General features: G+C 40.1%; 1 protein-coding gene across 1 annotated transcript in view; it reads right to left on the bottom strand.

Moving 5' to 3' along the window:
• The window catches only part of hlcs (holocarboxylase synthetase (biotin-(proprionyl-CoA-carboxylase (ATP-hydrolysing)) ligase)), a 48,217-nt gene extending 33,738 nt beyond the window's left edge, over positions 1 to 14,479 (bottom strand). Inside the window, exons 1-5 of the mRNA XM_018700887.2 lie at positions 14,070 to 14,479; positions 6,668 to 6,808; positions 5,187 to 5,349; positions 3,346 to 4,385; positions 302 to 475 (exon numbers count right to left, since the gene is read on the bottom strand). Of these exons, the coding sequence (XP_018556403.1) occupies positions 302 to 475; positions 3,346 to 4,385; positions 5,187 to 5,349; positions 6,668 to 6,808; positions 14,070 to 14,333 (1,782 nt within the window). The 5' untranslated portion in view covers positions 14,334 to 14,479. The remainder of the gene's footprint in view (positions 1 to 301; positions 476 to 3,345; positions 4,386 to 5,186; positions 5,350 to 6,667; positions 6,809 to 14,069) is intronic.
• Positions 14,480 to 16,969: the final 2,490 nt, after the last annotated feature.

The following is a 16,969-nucleotide window of genomic DNA, read 5'->3' as shown; positions in this document are numbered from 1 at the left end:
CTCCTGGTTTAACACATTAGACAAGTTTTATCCAGGCAATCCTACTTATGTTTGCATGCTTGATGTTACAGGTAATAATGGGTCATTTCATGTGGACAAACTTTGATTGGACATGATGTTGATGAAAAGATGACACTTAATAAATCCAGTCACAGAGTCACAGAAAATATATCAATTACATGACTGACAAAGATTATCAAGACTGTGGCTAACACCGTGCTTGTTTGACTGTGACCTTGGTGACCTAATTTTAATCCTGCAGCCTGACAAAGTACGAACAGATAAGCACTGTGGCTCTTACCAGAGAAGTGGCCAGCAAGTAGACTGGACTTGGGGATGGAATATGTTTTAGTTCACAGCTGAGGCCCAGAGAGACAAGGATCTCTGTCAAAACTTCATACCGCAGCGTATTGCTGACTTTGAGTTCATCAAAACCTTCTGATGTCAAATTCTCAGGTGCAATTTCCAGGTGGACCTGCAAATCGGAAACATAAAAATGGTCAACCAACACTCACATTGATTTAAAGCGTAATTAAACATTTTCTAGTCTAATACCTGAGATTAATGTGATTTATCAGACTATCTGGGAATGCCTCAAGTTATGGGACCAACCACTGCCTGTGCAGCTGCTCTGAGCAGCTCAGAGCAACAACAAAACTCAGAGAAATTCAGATTCCACACTAGCCAGACTCACTGAAATGTAAATCTGCCCACCAAAATTCAAGGGGTACAAGCCTGGGTGTGTTGGGGTCCATGCAAGAAACACATGCAATGCAGTGTAACTACTATTATCAGTGGTTCTGGGAACCCTATTGTAATTACTCAGATTGTTATTATTAGGTGTCCCAGCAACGAAGCTGGAAGACCCCTATTATTGTTGTTCTGATTATTAGGGGTCCAAGCCCCAATGGTCTGGGATCCAAGCATTCAATGCAACTTGTGCAACACAGTGTGACTCCCAGCATGCTCAGGTTTTTACAAACCTAGTACATTCATGTTTTTATTATTAGGGACCCTATTAGTAGTCCAAGCTCAACCACACCGGGCTCTCCTTCATCTTAAGCTCAAGAGCCGGTCAGCACTCTCCAGCACTCTTCAATTTAAGGTCCAGTATGCACCTGGCACACCAGTGCTTCAGCGTCAGGTAAAGGCACATACCCGGTGGTTTTCAGCATACAGAGGTGAAGGAGAGTCTGATGCTGTTGTGACACTATAGTTTTTGATGTTAAAAGCTCCAACAGTTTAAAACTCAAGCACATTACAATTAACTTCCTAATCTGCTCACAGTGTTCATCTGTGCATCTACCTCTGACCTGCTGCAGCAGGGAGGTGTGTTTCTACAACATCAGCATTGTTGCTGTGGCACTGCTACTGCAGCCCAATCTTTGATAATGGTCATAATTAGCAGAATAACTGATTTCATTTTATTACAGACTCTATGTATATATTTTTCTCTTTCTATGACCACTCCAGGGCCCTGTATGATCAAATCTAGTACCAACCTACCACGAACACATCCACTGGATAAACTTTGAATTGACTGGGGTTCTGTCCAATTAATTTTTTTCCTGAAATGTCGTTAAGTACAATAAAGCAGTGCAGGTTGAGAGATGAACCTATTTTTCCAATACTATCTCAGCCATAATAAATATTTTATTTAGAATTTTATAAATCAGAATTTTTTGAGTGTACATACACTTTTAGTATGGATCCTACGCACTGGTTTATAAATGACACCCCAGGAAACAGCAGACTCTCCATTCAAATCATCCCTCCACCATCAAGATAAAATAATCCTTTATTAGTCTCATGGGGGTGGGGATTTACAACATCAAGTACCATGACATAACTACATAACCGTCTACAGTATGAACCTACCAGCTCCCTTGACCCCATTCTAGCTGACCTCTTCAAAAGTACTTTTGATAGATTACGTCCGTACACTCCTCATTAGAAATTCCTCCCAACAATCAGACATTTCCCCTAACCCTTTTAAGAATGAAACTCACAGACTACTCAAAAAAAAATCTAACACAATCCTTCTCTCAATAAGTACCGCAAATCACAAATCCAACTTTCCTAAGCAAGGCTTTAGAAAACGAAGTATTTAAAACAACTACTCTCCTCTCTGAGCATGGTATCCCTGAAATCCTTCAATCTGGCCTCAGGGCCAACCATAGTCCTGAGATAGCTCTTGTCAACGTTTTAAATAATCTAAGAATAAATGCTGATAGTGGAAATATCTCTGCTCTCATTCTCCTTTGACTTGGTTTTACATTGGTGATTCTTTGGTGATAGCAAATGTGCTATGTGCTATAAATGAAGTTCATTCATTCAAACTTGATCCATGCCCCATTGAGGCTCCATGTAAAATTTGGCACAGATTCCAAAGGTTGTGCCTTTGTTGCACATTAATGCAATATGGAAAAATCTATTTTTCAGACTTCTCTAAGGCTGTAAGTGCAGTCCGCATGTATGTTCTCTCATGTTCACAATTTATGTCAACCGGCACATACACTACTACACCCCTGATGTGCAAATCAGTACAAGGGTCCAATGTACTCAACCCATCCAGTCGAGTCAGATGGCCACCCACCGTGAGTCCGGTTCTGCTCGAGGTTTCTGCCTCTTAAAAGGAAGTCTTTCCTTGCCACTGTTGCCTAGTGCTGCTCATGGTAGGAACTGTTGGGTCCCTCTCTGTAAATACCTATTTTAGAGAGTATGGTCTAGACCTGCTCTATATGAAAAGTGCCTTGAGAGGACTTTTTGTTGTGTGCGCTATATAAATGAAATTGAATTTAATTGAATGGTAATTGCAGCCTTAATCCATATTATTATTACTGCTGCACACTAACCTTTTAGGACATTCTCTAGGGCATCCCAATCCTGCATTTCATGTGCACATCAAGAAATACACTTTCTCTAACTTCTTCCATGTATACTACCTTGACAATACTTGTAGTATTTGTGTTTTTTGTTAAAAACCTTAAGAGGGATTGATTCAGACATATGTTCTTCCCCCCTGATGTCTGTTAACAGGGTGGGCAAAATAATGCAGTCAAGTTCAACATCTACACTATTACAGCCCCAGTTAAAAACACACAGATTAAATGAATACTTCTCTAGCAGTGTCCATCATAACTGAACATCATTATCTTTGTTATGAAAGAATGTGTTGCTGATCTGTTGTGTTGGATAGCATTAAATTTCACAGGTGCACCTAAGTGGTGACTGAACTGCACGGGTATGAGACAAATAAATTTTGGAATCTTAAAACATTCTAAACAATATTTAGCACTGTACACTACTACAATCATCATCTTCAGAAATGTCATATGTCTTTACCTGACAGAGGACAGCCTCCCCATTGTCCCCTCCGTGGGTTACCCTTACGATAACCATATCTTTCTGATGAGGGACATCCCCTTTCAGCTCCCCCCAGAGTTCCACTTCCCCTCCTCCCTGAGTATCCCTGATGTAGACCTTCCCACTTGCCATCACGCTCAGTTCCAGCTCTGTGCTGTCTTCCTTTGTGAAGCTCAGCTTTCTGACATGCCTTCTTTGCCCCTCCCTGCCTTCCAAACAAAGGCCTGCAGGGCACAGAGTGGAAGCTAGCCCCAGGACCTTGCCACCCTGGCTCAGGTAGGTGAGAAAGCGGGTCTGAAGCTGAGGGGTCAGGGTTTCCTCCTCTGCCAGTACCAGGAGCTTGGTGTTGTCCAGCCATGGATCACTCAGAGCCTGCTGTGGTTGGAGGGGATATATTATGTAGTTTTCTATGTTTATACACTCTGATAAGAGCTGACGAATTGCTTGAAAACGCTCCTGGCAACCACCCGTGTACACCAGAACATTTGGTGGTTTGCTATTACAGTGAAGTCCACCACTTTGACCAAATAATCCTTCAGTGTCATGCTCAAATTCATCCAGAGTCTCACCCCCACTATCTAGCTCTAATGAGTTATCATCAGGAAGGTCTGGAATGTTCTCAGCTGAAGCATACTGGACAGAGAGGATGGTGCTGTTCTCCATCTCCAAGCATTCATGGCAGCTGGACAGATGGAGGTGGTGTCCATGGCCCTCCATGTGGTGGTGATTCCCCAAGGAGTGGTCTTCCGAATCACCAACAGGTCCCAGATCCTGGGTGCTGTGGAGTGGCTCTGATCCTCGTCTTTCCTCAATCCTTCTCCTTGCCTCTGGGTTGAGAAGAAGACTGCCTTTACGGCACTGTGGATGCTGGTGGCCGGTTACCAGGTTACGATATAAAGGCTCAGTGACACACTTTTCAGTTTGGGTGCAGCAGAACCATAGTGATGGTACAATCTTTGGGCTTTGTGGACACTGCTTCTCCAAAAGCTCACTGAGAGTAGATTCTTGGAGGACAACAGCTATAGGATTGAAAAAAAAAAAAAAAAAAAAATTAAGTGCAATCTTATTTACATTTTGCAGACAAAACTATATTAAGTATTTCTATTAAAAAAGGCCTTACCACACTAATGAGAATAGTGAATTAGGTGTGAAAATAGCTCAAACTGAATTTAACTGAATTTTTTTGTTTTTTTACCCAATTAGGAGAACAAGAACTCACCTAACAAAGATGGTATAACAGCTGTCAATTTACACATCTTGCATATACAACGCATTTACATTAATTTGGAGTCATGATTAATTTAAGTTCAATATTCGCTCTCATTTTTGGTTTGGTTTGGTTTCCACCAACTCCCAGGAAAATTTTTGGCTCTTCAAGTGCTGAAAGCTTTACTACGTTCACCAGCTGGTTGATGGCGTTTCCGGGCTACAGTTTAGTTCTGAGCAGATTCTGTATAGTGGATCTATCAGAACAGTTTTGCTATAACCAACTGTCCACTGCTGGTGCAAACAAGGTGAACAGAGTTTTTGGGTCATAAAACCAAAAAATTACTAAAGGAGGCTAGACAGCTCAGTAGAGCTGAGGGAAACTACAGAGTAGGTGATAACTCTCTGTGTTTGCCATTACAAGTAACATCCTGAAAATGTAGTTACTCCCCAGTATTACCAAAGTAACTGTAGAAAATAGAACATAATGCCATGCATTAAATGAAATGTGGACTGCAAGAGATAAATTAACAAATAATGCTCTGAGGTGGTGATATGAAAAACCAACTGATTATCAAAAGAGCAAATATGAAATGTAATCGAAGGGAACATACGGACTATCTTTGAAGGCATAAGTCCATTGTCTAGCTGAAGGCGATCTTCAATAAAAGCAACTCCCAGCCGACTGAAGTTATCTACAGTAGCCTGAGCCACTGCCCTGAATGGCTGGCCAGGACTACGGGCCAGAGGAAGACAGTAGTCAGACCACTTCAGCACCTGTACACAATACACACAAGTGGTTAGCTGACACTGTTCTCATCCAGAGAACAGGAAAGGTCAGTGTTCATAAAGTCCTGCCTACTGCACAAACAGGACTGGATGTCAGGAGCGATTTGTACAAAGAAACATAACAGTAGAGAAACAATACTGATGTAGAAATGTATGTGAACTGCTGTTTCAACCATGAGCATGGAGTACTATAGTACAATTTGTTCAGATGCAATTGTCAAATTGTAAATAAAAACTGATTAATAATTAAGAAGATCAATAATAATCAAAGTAAAACTGTGCTGTAAACAATACAATACCAACAACAGCCTCACTGATTCCAACCTCAAAAATAGGTTGCATTAACATCAGTTAACATCTGTCTAATACAGTCTCAACAAAAACTTTATAAAGATTTATTGTTACTAGATAAACCTAATACAGTGGCAAAAATAAAGTATGCAGTGTGGGCTATTGCTGACTGCTGAATACCCACATTAGTGCACTAACAAGATACAGCATTAAATTAAGCTGACTTTGGGAAACAAAAAGCTTTAAATATAGAACAGCTAAAACAGCTAAATGTTTACGTGTGAAATTATATATACACAACCCCAATTCCCAAAAAGCTAGGACGCTGTGTAAAGTGTAAATAGAAACAGAATGCAATGACTTGCAAATCTCATGAACCCATATATTATTCCCAATAGAACATGAATAACATATCAGATGTTGAAACTGAGACATTAAGATCCCACCTACGATGTATAATATCATCAAAAGATTCAGAGAATCAGGAGGAATCTCTGTGCGCAAGGGAAAAGGCCGAAGGTCAAAACTGGATGCTGGTGATCTTTGGGCCCTCAGGCTGCACTCCATTAAAAACAGGATTCTGCATCATGTTCACATTTGGCTTCTTCTTTGCATGATAGAGCTGTAAGCTGCATTTGTGGATAGCATGGCAAACTGTGTTCACAGACAGTGCTTTCTAGAAGTATTTCTGAGCCTATGCAGTGATTTCCAGTAGAGAATCATGCCTGTTTTTAATGCAGTGCCGCCTGAGGGCCCGAAGATCACGAGTGTGTGTAAAGCACTTACAAATTATTAGTATTACTTCTAGTCTTATTGCTATTGTTATTACTACAATTGACATTGTTATTATTGATACTGTTACTATTATTAGTACCACTTTACATACGGACTCTATATGGAATATCCTTTATGCTATGTTGTCCTTAACCTATTCTCTGCCCCCACAAAGCCAGTTTTGTTAAATTAGAATTATAGTTCAGATAATATTACGTATTGAGCAATGTGTGATGCCTACTTTCTTATTCGATGTGTGACGAGAATGGTAGCCCACTCTGTGTCCTGCAGCTTCTATGATGAATGAAATATTCTCTATTTGTGGCCCACAAACCAGAGAGGACCCGAACAGCACAGTCCATTTGCTGAGGTCATCACATACCTAGGGATAGTACAGACAACACATAAAAAATAACCAAAAACACTACAAGGCTGTTAGAAACTTAGTAGTAGTTAGTGACAGGGGTCATCAAATGCTTTGGTTAGAGACACAGAATAACATCAAGCCATGTAGAACCTATGTACCATGATTAGTGTGACACAATGACATTCAGGTTGCAGCCATTTTGATCTAGTAAGACAAATTGTATCAATTTATTGTGCTTCACTGAGACTTGGTTGCACATGGGTTTCCCGGACCACAGTGCTTCCATACCGGCTTTAAGACAGGAATGTTACACTGAGTGGTAAGAAGGTGGAAGGAGTGGAGGGAATCTCGAAAGTCTCTAAATCCAAAATACTGTTGTACGATTACTGATTGTAACTAGAAAAAGAGACCATATTTCTCCTGTGTTAGCCTCTCTACATTGGCTCCCAGTCAAATCCAGAATAGAATTTAAAATCCTCCTCACCTACAAAGCCCTCCTCTCTTAAAGAGCTTATAGTTTCCTACAATTCCACTAGAACACTGCATTCCCAGAATGCTGGTTTGCTGGTGGTTCCTAGAGTTTCCAGGGGTAGAATGGGAGGCAGAGCCTCAGCTATCAGGCTCCTCTACTCTAGAACCTTCTACCAGTTTTGGTCCGGGAGGCAGACACCATCTTTTAAGAGCTGGCTTAAAACTTTCCTCTTTGATAAAGCTTATAGTTAGGGTTGGCTCAGGCTTGCTTGACCCATGCCTTAGTTATGCTGATATAGGCCAAGACTGCTGGAGGATTTTCCATGATGCACTGAGCTTCTTTCTCTCTCTCTCTCTCTCAGTATGGATTCACATCCCATAAATACCTGTTACTAACTTGGTAGCCTCCCTTTCCCGTAGTTTTGTCTCTCTCTCTCTCTCCTGAATCTGATCTGGGATGACAAGCTTCCTGCTGCTCCTACAACCCCACTCAACACCTGCTATTTTACTTAGAAATCATTAGCTGCTTCTTGTATTTACAACTTTAATTGTCAATACTATTATTACCTCTTTTGTATTACTGACACCACTTTACATTTTTTCATTGGAATCTATGTTCTCCTGTCACTATTTTCTACCCCACTCTCTCCCCCTTCCCCACTATCTCTCTCAACCAAACCAGTCGAGGCAGATGGCCGCTTACCCTGAGTCTGGTTCTGCTCGAGGTTTCTGCCTCTTAAAAGGAAGTTTTTCCTTGCCAGTGTTGCCGAGTGCTTATGGTGGAAACTGTTGGGTCTCTCTCTGTAATGATCATATCTAAAGAGTACGGTCTAGACCTGCTCTATATGAAAAGTGCCTTGAAATAACTTTTGTTGTGATTGAGCACTATATAAATAAAACTGAACTGAATTACCATCTTTGTGAATGAAAGGTGGTGCAATCCTGGGCATGTTACTGTGGAGGAACGTCTCTGCTCCCCAGATGTTGAATTTTTGCCATGAGTATGCGCCCATACTATTTACCGCAGGAATTCTCCTCTGCCATGCTGGTTGGTGTTTACATTTCACAGTCAGGTGACCAGAATACAACATGTGAAGCCATACACACATGTTGGTAGATTATTGTGTCAACATCCAGAGGCATTTGTGGCCATAGCTGGAGATTTTAACCAACTCTTTCAACAACTCAACTCTTCCAACATTGCAACAGTTTGTAGACTGCACCACACGGAAAACAAAACACTGGATCTTCTGTATGCAAATGTTGCAGATGCATACAGCGCCACTGGCCTTTCCCCACTCTGCAATTCAGACCACAACCTGGTGTCTTTAACACCTTCATGTGTTCCTGCATTTCAAAAGCAGCCTGTGTCCAGAAGGACTGTAAGAAGGTGGACACAGGAGGCCAGCAAGGCCCTGCAGGACTGCTTTGAGACCACAGACTGCGATATGCTCTGCAGTCCAAATGGGGAAGACATCAACAACATCACGGACTGTATCACAGACTACATCAACTTGTGTAGCAGTTATTTAACCAAAGCAGTTATTTGTTCCAGTTGTTTGCTGTCACCTGAGCATTTAGGTACAACAAATCCACAATGTTTTCCCCTTCGCGCCAGCTGTCGGCAGGATGGCCAGACATTAAAACATTTTCAGCAGGCTACTTTCTTATGTTTCAAGTCACATTAGTGTCACTTTTTATAACGTTAGAACTATAATCTTACACCAGATGAGGGATCTTTAGTAGACAGAGAAACATGCTGAGTAAACAGCCACTCTCAACATCCCGTGTCCATGTTGCAGAGAAACATTGGGTTTTCTTATATGAAACTGCTTTATTCTGAGTTTCTACCGACTTTAATTACTTGGTTTGTTTGTTTTGGAGTTAATGGGACCACTGTGGATAATTCGGCTCTCAGTAAAAACCTCCTGAACGATGAACACTGACAGAATCCTAATCTAAAAAAACAAACTAAGCACTTAGCAACAACCTGAGATAACGTTAGCAGCAGCTCGTCTTAACAGCCTGCTTTGCTCTTTATTGCCGATGTCCGTTGTTGCTTGCACCAAAGAGAGAGGATGCACACTCCGGCAGAAACAGAACCATAAACATTAGTTCCGCGTCTCTATGAAGTAAAACATAAATCTCCTCCCACCCCCAACCAAATAAAAGTTAGTCAAATAAAAATTTGTTGATTCTTAAAAAAAAAAGGTGTCAGCTATGGTTACTGTTTCAACTTATCAATTATTCTTGCACACCCCCAGTAAACATTATCAAACAACACCAAATATGTTTTCCAGATTTGGCAATTAAATCAGCAAATCAGACCATGGACCATAGTAAATAAAGAATGTCAATATGTCACAATGTCTAGCAAGCCATCTATCCATCCCTTGACAGGCCGCTAGTCTATCACAGGGCTGACATACAGCAGTCAGTCTCTCCCCAGCGTCTTTGCAGGACAGCCCACCCCCCCCAATGGGACCCACCGCCATCCCAAGAAAAGCTAAGAAAAAAAAAATGCATAAATTAAAAGATCATTTAAGTTTGCGTTTTTCTCCCCATTTCCTATTTCACATCTCTGCATATGCGTCCACGCAAAGGAGCAGAAGAGCCACAGAAGAGACAGGTGGACAGCTCGCCATTAAGTGTAAGAAAAGCTCCAGCAAGCATTGCAAGTAAATGTAAATCAAATCTGTAAATCATAGATGGACAGACATCAACCCTAAATGTCCAAAAGTCAGACCAAATTATCAGATTTTTTAAGATCAAAGTAAGAGTGCAGGAACAGATTAATTAGTCTCTAAGTCTCTAATTTTAATGAAAATGTTTACTATTACATGACTCCTTACGGCTGATTAGGAGAAGCAGTGTTTCATCATGAATTGCCTATTCAATACGGGTGTGTTCACTACTTCATATGCTTAAAATTAATACAAGTCTGTCATATTTTCCCTGTGCAAAGTTAGCTCTCTGCTTTTTGGTCTCTCTTCATCAGTCTAAAATAGGCATGGGCCAGATTCTGAGATTCTGAAGGTATGATAACCATGAGCAAAAATATGGTTTCACAGTATCACAGTATTGTACTTAAACCTCTAAAATTAGTTATTTAGGAGGAAAGAGAAACAATTTCTTTTTCCATTGAACACAATGACAGGTTTACCTGAGTCACAAGCGCAACACTGTTTCAAAAAACGTGTTGTGATTTTGAACTTCGTAAAGTAATGTTATTGTGGAAACTAGCTGATGCTAGCTAGTTAATTGTTATCTGCCGCAGTAGCAAGCCTGTAGTATTTTTACTTCATCAATGCTAGACATGCTAACTCTCGTAGCTGTTGCATACGGTCATTTCAAGACAGCCGTACCTTGAATTTGGCACATAGGTGGTGCTCCTGTGGATGCAAAATCAAGTTTGAAGTATTGCCTCCTTTTGCAGCAACTCTTTGCAAGCACGTCTTGTATGAAGTAAAAAAAAAAATTACAGAAGTATAAATAAATAAATAAAAATAAATAATAAATTTGGTATTTATTTCTTAATTTACTTATTTATTTATTTTCTACATATATTTATTTCTACATTTACTTATTTATTTCTGTATTTACACATTTTTACATTTATCACGAAACTTTGCACACGCATCTGATAGGGCCATAAAATGGCTCCATAGCGCCCCCTTGGACACACTCAAAACCACCTTGCCATTGGGCTTAATTTGTCAGACATGAACGAGATTCGGAGACATGATGTAACAAACCTACAGGAAGTCGGCCATTTTCATTTTAATTTGAAAATTTTGCTAATCTTGGTCATATCTCAGTTATCTTTCTTGCCAGCCTGCTAACACCGTCAGCCAGTTTTAACTCATCATAACACCAACAGTTTCCGCTTTAGCTGTGTCTATTCTCGCAATGGGCATGCAGCTCTCAGCAGGTAGATGTGGTGGCGAGAGGAAAAGTGGCCCCCGATTATTACAAGGAGAGCTCAAGTGGTGGCACAAGAGCCAAGGACCATACGTCACTGAATAAAAGTGGGCTTTATGTAAGAAGACACTTGCTCAGACACAAGCTCAGGTTCCTCCAATTTCTCTTCATCATCTGTGATCTGGACTCATAATCTGAGAAAAACCAAGCCATGAGGAAGAAAGAACTACCTGCAGAGCTTAGAGATAGGACTGTGTCAAGGCACAGATCTGCAGAAGGCTATTAAAATATTTCTGCTCTATTGAAGGTTCCCAAGAGCACAGCGATCCCCATAATTCTTAAATGGAAGAAGTTTGAAACAACCAAGATTCTGCCCCGAGCTGGTTGCCTGGCCAAACACAGTAATCAGGGGAGAAAGCTTAATATCAGAGGTGACCAAGAACCTGATGATCACTCTGGCTGAGCTCCAGAGATCCTATGTGGAGATGGGATGATGTGCTGCTCTAGAGCCACACAAGTCTCACATGGGATTGTGGATACTCTACCTCATTAACATGGGCACTGAAATGAAAAATACTACTTATAAATTAAAGTAATCCTCTTCCCAGGCAGCCAGAGTCACTCTTCATCATCTTGTGTGTTTTTCATGTGTTTTCTATACTTTAATAGTTGTTTACAGTTTTCTTTTCAATCATAGTTGTAGCAAATAGGGATGGGCATGAATAATTAATTAGTTGATTGACATAATCAGCATCCATTTTTAAGAGTTGACAAATTTTTATCTAATTTTAAATCAGGTGGAGGTAGAAGGAGATATATGTTTTACTTCACAGAGATGCAGAACTAATGTTAAGGTTCTGTTTCTGCCACAAATAACTTTAACAAGTAGCTTTGGTGACTTTTGATTTCAGACAATATGCAGCTACGGAAGCCAAGAAAGTAGCAATAATGCATGGACAGCTCTCACACTGGATTTTTTTGGTCACTGTCCCGTGCCATTACATTGGTGGTGACTGGAATATTTCAGGTTCTGTGCTTTAGATTCGCAGTACAGATGAGACACACAGCATTGAGAACACTGCTGCTAGTCTGACGTCCATTGTTGATGGGTGGGGCTTGGGAGGTAAACTTAGTGCATCTTTACGCTACAGTGTAAAAGACATGACTCGACATGACAACATATTCATTTGGTTTGGGTGGAAGGCACGATGTCACAACTAACAACCCATCGACCAATTGATTTAAATTGGCTTGATTAATCAATTTTATAAAGTAATTACAATGCCTATCCCTAGTAGCAAATTAACAAACCAAAGCTATGGTGCTTGTCAACTGAGTGCCTTTTAGACACAACACAAAAAAGTGATCACAGTTATTGCAATGTAAATTGAGCTTTGTTATTTCTCAACCAAACCTCTCTTGCTCTCTTCATGTTCACCTTTGATTTGATTTGACCAATGATAGCTTGAAGGCCGCTCTGTTTTCTCTGTTGTAGTCTAATTGCTCCTCCTGCTGGTTGCTGCCACATAGTGAAAAACATTACATTGCCTCAAGACACAACCTTGCTGATACAAACATATTGATTACATTTTTTAAAATTAAAGTTTGTCCTGTTGTAGGATCTATCCACAACCCTGTTCCTTCCACCCTTCTTTTTCTCCATACACAGAGGTGAAAGACAGTGAGAGACATATCAAACTCACACGACTGCTATTGTTGGCTACTTACAATACCACTGGGCAAAGTACAGCAAAAATGCAAAAGACAATAGAAGAGAGTGTAGAATAAATGAACTGTGTGTGACAGGACTTTGTGTGTGAGTGTGGGGTGAACGATGAGTCTCATCTTTCACTGGAAAGTCACCTGGGAAATATTGTTAAGGACCATGTCAGAGGGTTTTTTTTTTTTGCATGTCTTAGCTCATTTACAGCAATTTCTATCTGCTGCACATTACTTTACAGAAAGGCTGCCTCCTAAAAGACAAATATTCAATGCATCTGTTGAGACGACCCTGATTCAACTCACAAAATGTCAGTCGGCAACTCAAGCTCCTTTATAGTTCACACACAGAACACTACAGGAGCAGCAGAGTGGCAGGCTTTAAACTCCACAACCAAATCTTCTCTTAAAATGCCTGCACCAAAAAAAACAAAAGTGTGATGGAAGTAGAGACTTAATGGAAACGAAGGAGGAGCAGCACCAAACAGGGTGAGGGAGGGCAGAGCGACTTGTATCTGTTGGTCGCTCCAATACTCTCAGCTCTGGGGTCAGATGAATTCTGCCTGTCAGCCAAGAGCTGCATGCACATTGCAGGAATGCACACAGCTAAAGTGGAAACTAATGGTGTCATCGCGGCTGACCACACTGTCAGGTCCAGCAGGATAGATGGACAGTTATGACCAAGACACCAACTTTATGTCTGGTTGAGTTGAGAGACAGAGAGAGAGAATGAGAACAGGGAAGAGACGATATCAGCTTTAACATTAACTTAGAATTGACCAAAATATCGATTTTCACAATACTGGGAAAAATCCCATAAAGTTTTTCTCAGCTGTGTCTGTCTCTAAGGGTTCTTCTTCAGGGTGCGCACGCCAGTAATCAACTGACTACTTTTTAAGGTCTAAGTCTTTAAGTGGAGTTATGTCATGGTGATATGATCATAATATGATCTTATTATGCTATGCTTAAAAAGATTCCGTTTTCACAATTGTGAGCTGTGTAAATTAAATATTTTATCAGCACTGCTTTGCTTTAACAGCTCTAGTTATGGAAAATAGTTATGGAGCGAACTCAGACATGTAGACAGCACGGGCCCAAACAGTATGCATTTAACACAGACTCTGACATCATGTTATCTAACTAAACGCTAGGTGCGGTATCCAACCTTAGGCTCCGTGACGTAGACGGCCTTGTCCCCCAGCTGAAGGAATACAATGTCTTCGGATGCAAGCGTGCTGGAAGACCGACGTAAGACTGTCTGGTGTCCACTTCGCGGTGCTGTGGCTGCTGCTGAGTCCGAGCTGGAGCAGACGCTGAAGCTGAAACTGAAGCTGCTGCTATTAAGTCTGGACAGACTGTTGCGGATCAGGACCGAGTAGCACTTGTGAAAGCGCACCCACATGTAGACGTAGCACAACGTTATTAACATCTTAGCCAGTATATAGTAAGGGGGACATCTTGTCTGTACTTCTTGGTGTATAAATTAAGGTTATCCACAGCTAACACAACACTACAGTCGAAGTCAGCTGTCAAGCTAACGACGATGGCTTTCCGTCTTTCTTTTTAATGGAGGATAGTAACAAACGTCAAAGACCATTACCGCCCCCTATATGTTGGAGTGCAGACAAAAAAATAAAAATAAAAAGTAAAGCTGCCAGCAGCTGGCAGCAACATTGTTCAGGTCGTACAACATGGTTCTGAAACCGAATGAGCAAAAAATATCACTGACTGTGCCCATTAGTTGCATATTTGTATCATGCGAGTGATAGAGGTCCGGCTCTTTTCAAAGATTCGGCTCTTTTGGCTCGGCTCCCGAATCGTCTGAAAAACACCGAGATCTGAGATTAGAGGTTGAATAGAAATAAAGTCTGCTATTATATTAAGTATGGCTGGATGATATGAACAAAATGATATATCAAATTATTTTTAACAGAATACCACAATATTGATGTTGTGGAGATATTTTAGAGATGACTGTGCTTTCACATTTACACAGGAGATTTTTGTTCAACAATTATAAGTAAAATGGATATGATAGCCAAGCAGCTAGAGACAACTATTACACTGGCTAGACCAGTTCAAACAACAGGTCAAAAAAATTGTAGCCCTCAAAATTGTAGCCCTTAAACCTAAGTAAAGGCAACATATCAGGCATAATGGAAAAGTAACGTACACTAAGGGTTGTAGTGGTGCTGATAATTGGAAATAGACTTGAGAATATGGGGGGAAAGGTTTGTACATTCTGGCTCCATATTAATTTCTCTTTTATTTAGATGATGTTTTGTCCTCAGACATTCTTCAAGATAAATAATATAAATAGTAGTAGGACAAGCACTGCTACTTATATACTGTAAGTCACATCTGATGGTGAGTAGGCAATCATATACCATCCTGATTTAAGAAAAATCTAAACTCTCAAAGAGTGACAGGAACTACAGTCAATCAGATCATGTCTCATCATTATTAATTCTGAAGTATATCCAAAAATACATTTATTAGGAATATATTTCTAGCAGATCTACAGAAAGTTAAACATTAGCTCTAGATGAACATCCTAAACCACGTAATCTAAATATGCAGTATATCCAGATACTTACCTGTCTTGAAGTGTATTCAACGAAGAAGGTAAGAGGGACAAAACATCATCAACATAAAAGAGAAATTAATATGGAGCCAGAGTGTGCAACACTTTTTCCTACAATTACCACTCATGCAATATCAAAATAATATAATATCTAGAATCAATATATTCAATATATTACCCAACCCTAATATAAAGAGCGCAATAGCCAGGTGTTGCTATTGACATTAGTTGCGGCTCTGTTCATTTTCTGTAACTGTATCTGTTAGAGTTAAAGAGTCTTCCCATTGAGCTAGTATTATAATACCAGGACCCTGGCTCTGTTAATGAAATGGAACCATAATTAATATAATCACAAACACCTGTGATTACCCTACAATTTCATGTAAAATGACTGCTATGAAACAGGTCTATGGGACAAGATAAGCCTTATCTTTAAATGAACTCAAGTGTACAAGAAGCCTCCTCTTGGTACTGTGGATTAAAGATGTAGTACACTGAAAACAGAACAGCAAGCCCCATCACAAATGTTGCCTGAATGCCCTCAAGTAGGACATGACCCTCAAGGTTGATCATTCACCTTCCATGCTCTGTTCCACAAAAACACACCAACACACAGATTTTCAAAGTAAAACATCAGGCCAGATACTGGAATACACAGAGAAAGAGGAGGACACTTTAACACAACATGTACCATTTACATTCACAAACAGACAGACACACACACACACAGCTATCATCTATATATTAACACATGGGACATTCTGTTGGATTCCTCTTACACAGAGATCACTGATTGGTAAATTATCTTTAAGCAGTGTTTAAGACTTCATACCTCTTTCTGTCCATTTTAACTTAGTCAAACCCACAGCAGCTGATTTTACCTTTCAACTGTTTCTACCTCTTCTACAATTTAACTTCCTACTTTTGATTCTGCATTTAGCATTAATTTAGAGGTGAAATGATTTTCTAAATGATGTAGGCACAGTGACTATGTTTATGGGAGAAAGGGTATTAATATTTGAAAATGGCTTTAAAAATATTAATAAATGAATAAACATAAATCACCAAAATATTATAGTAGAATAGTAAACAAGCCAAAAGTTTATGTAATGAAAATTTTTGATTTGTGCTCATCCTGTGAAGCTTGATGTGTAATGTAAAGTCATTATTCAGTGCCATTTATCTCAGAGTAAAGATATATTTTCACAAAATATTTCCTTTTTTTTTCTTTCTAAAACTAGGAAAACATGGTCTCAGTGCTCCTTAGGTGGCTAAACTTCAGCCACTTTTGTGGCCTATACATATATTTTATGTATATTTATTTTGTGAGCTTTTATTTTACTAATGGGTTTTTTCCCTTCCCTTCCCCCTCCCTTCCCTTTCACTTACGGTAGATTCCCAGGAGACTGGCCTCTTCCCTCGGCATTGGGCTCTGCTGAGGAGAGGTAAGACTGTACAAATTTGCCTGGCAGTAGTGTAAA

Source organism: Lates calcarifer, unplaced genomic scaffold (assembly GCF_001640805.2).
Source record: "Lates calcarifer isolate ASB-BC8 unplaced genomic scaffold, TLL_Latcal_v3 _unitig_4509_quiver_412, whole genome shotgun sequence".
In the NCBI taxonomy this organism is placed as follows: Eukaryota; Metazoa; Chordata; class Actinopteri; family Centropomidae; genus Lates; species Lates calcarifer.
Note: the sequence above shows the minus strand (reverse complement) of the source record. Positions and strands in the feature narration are given on the sequence as shown.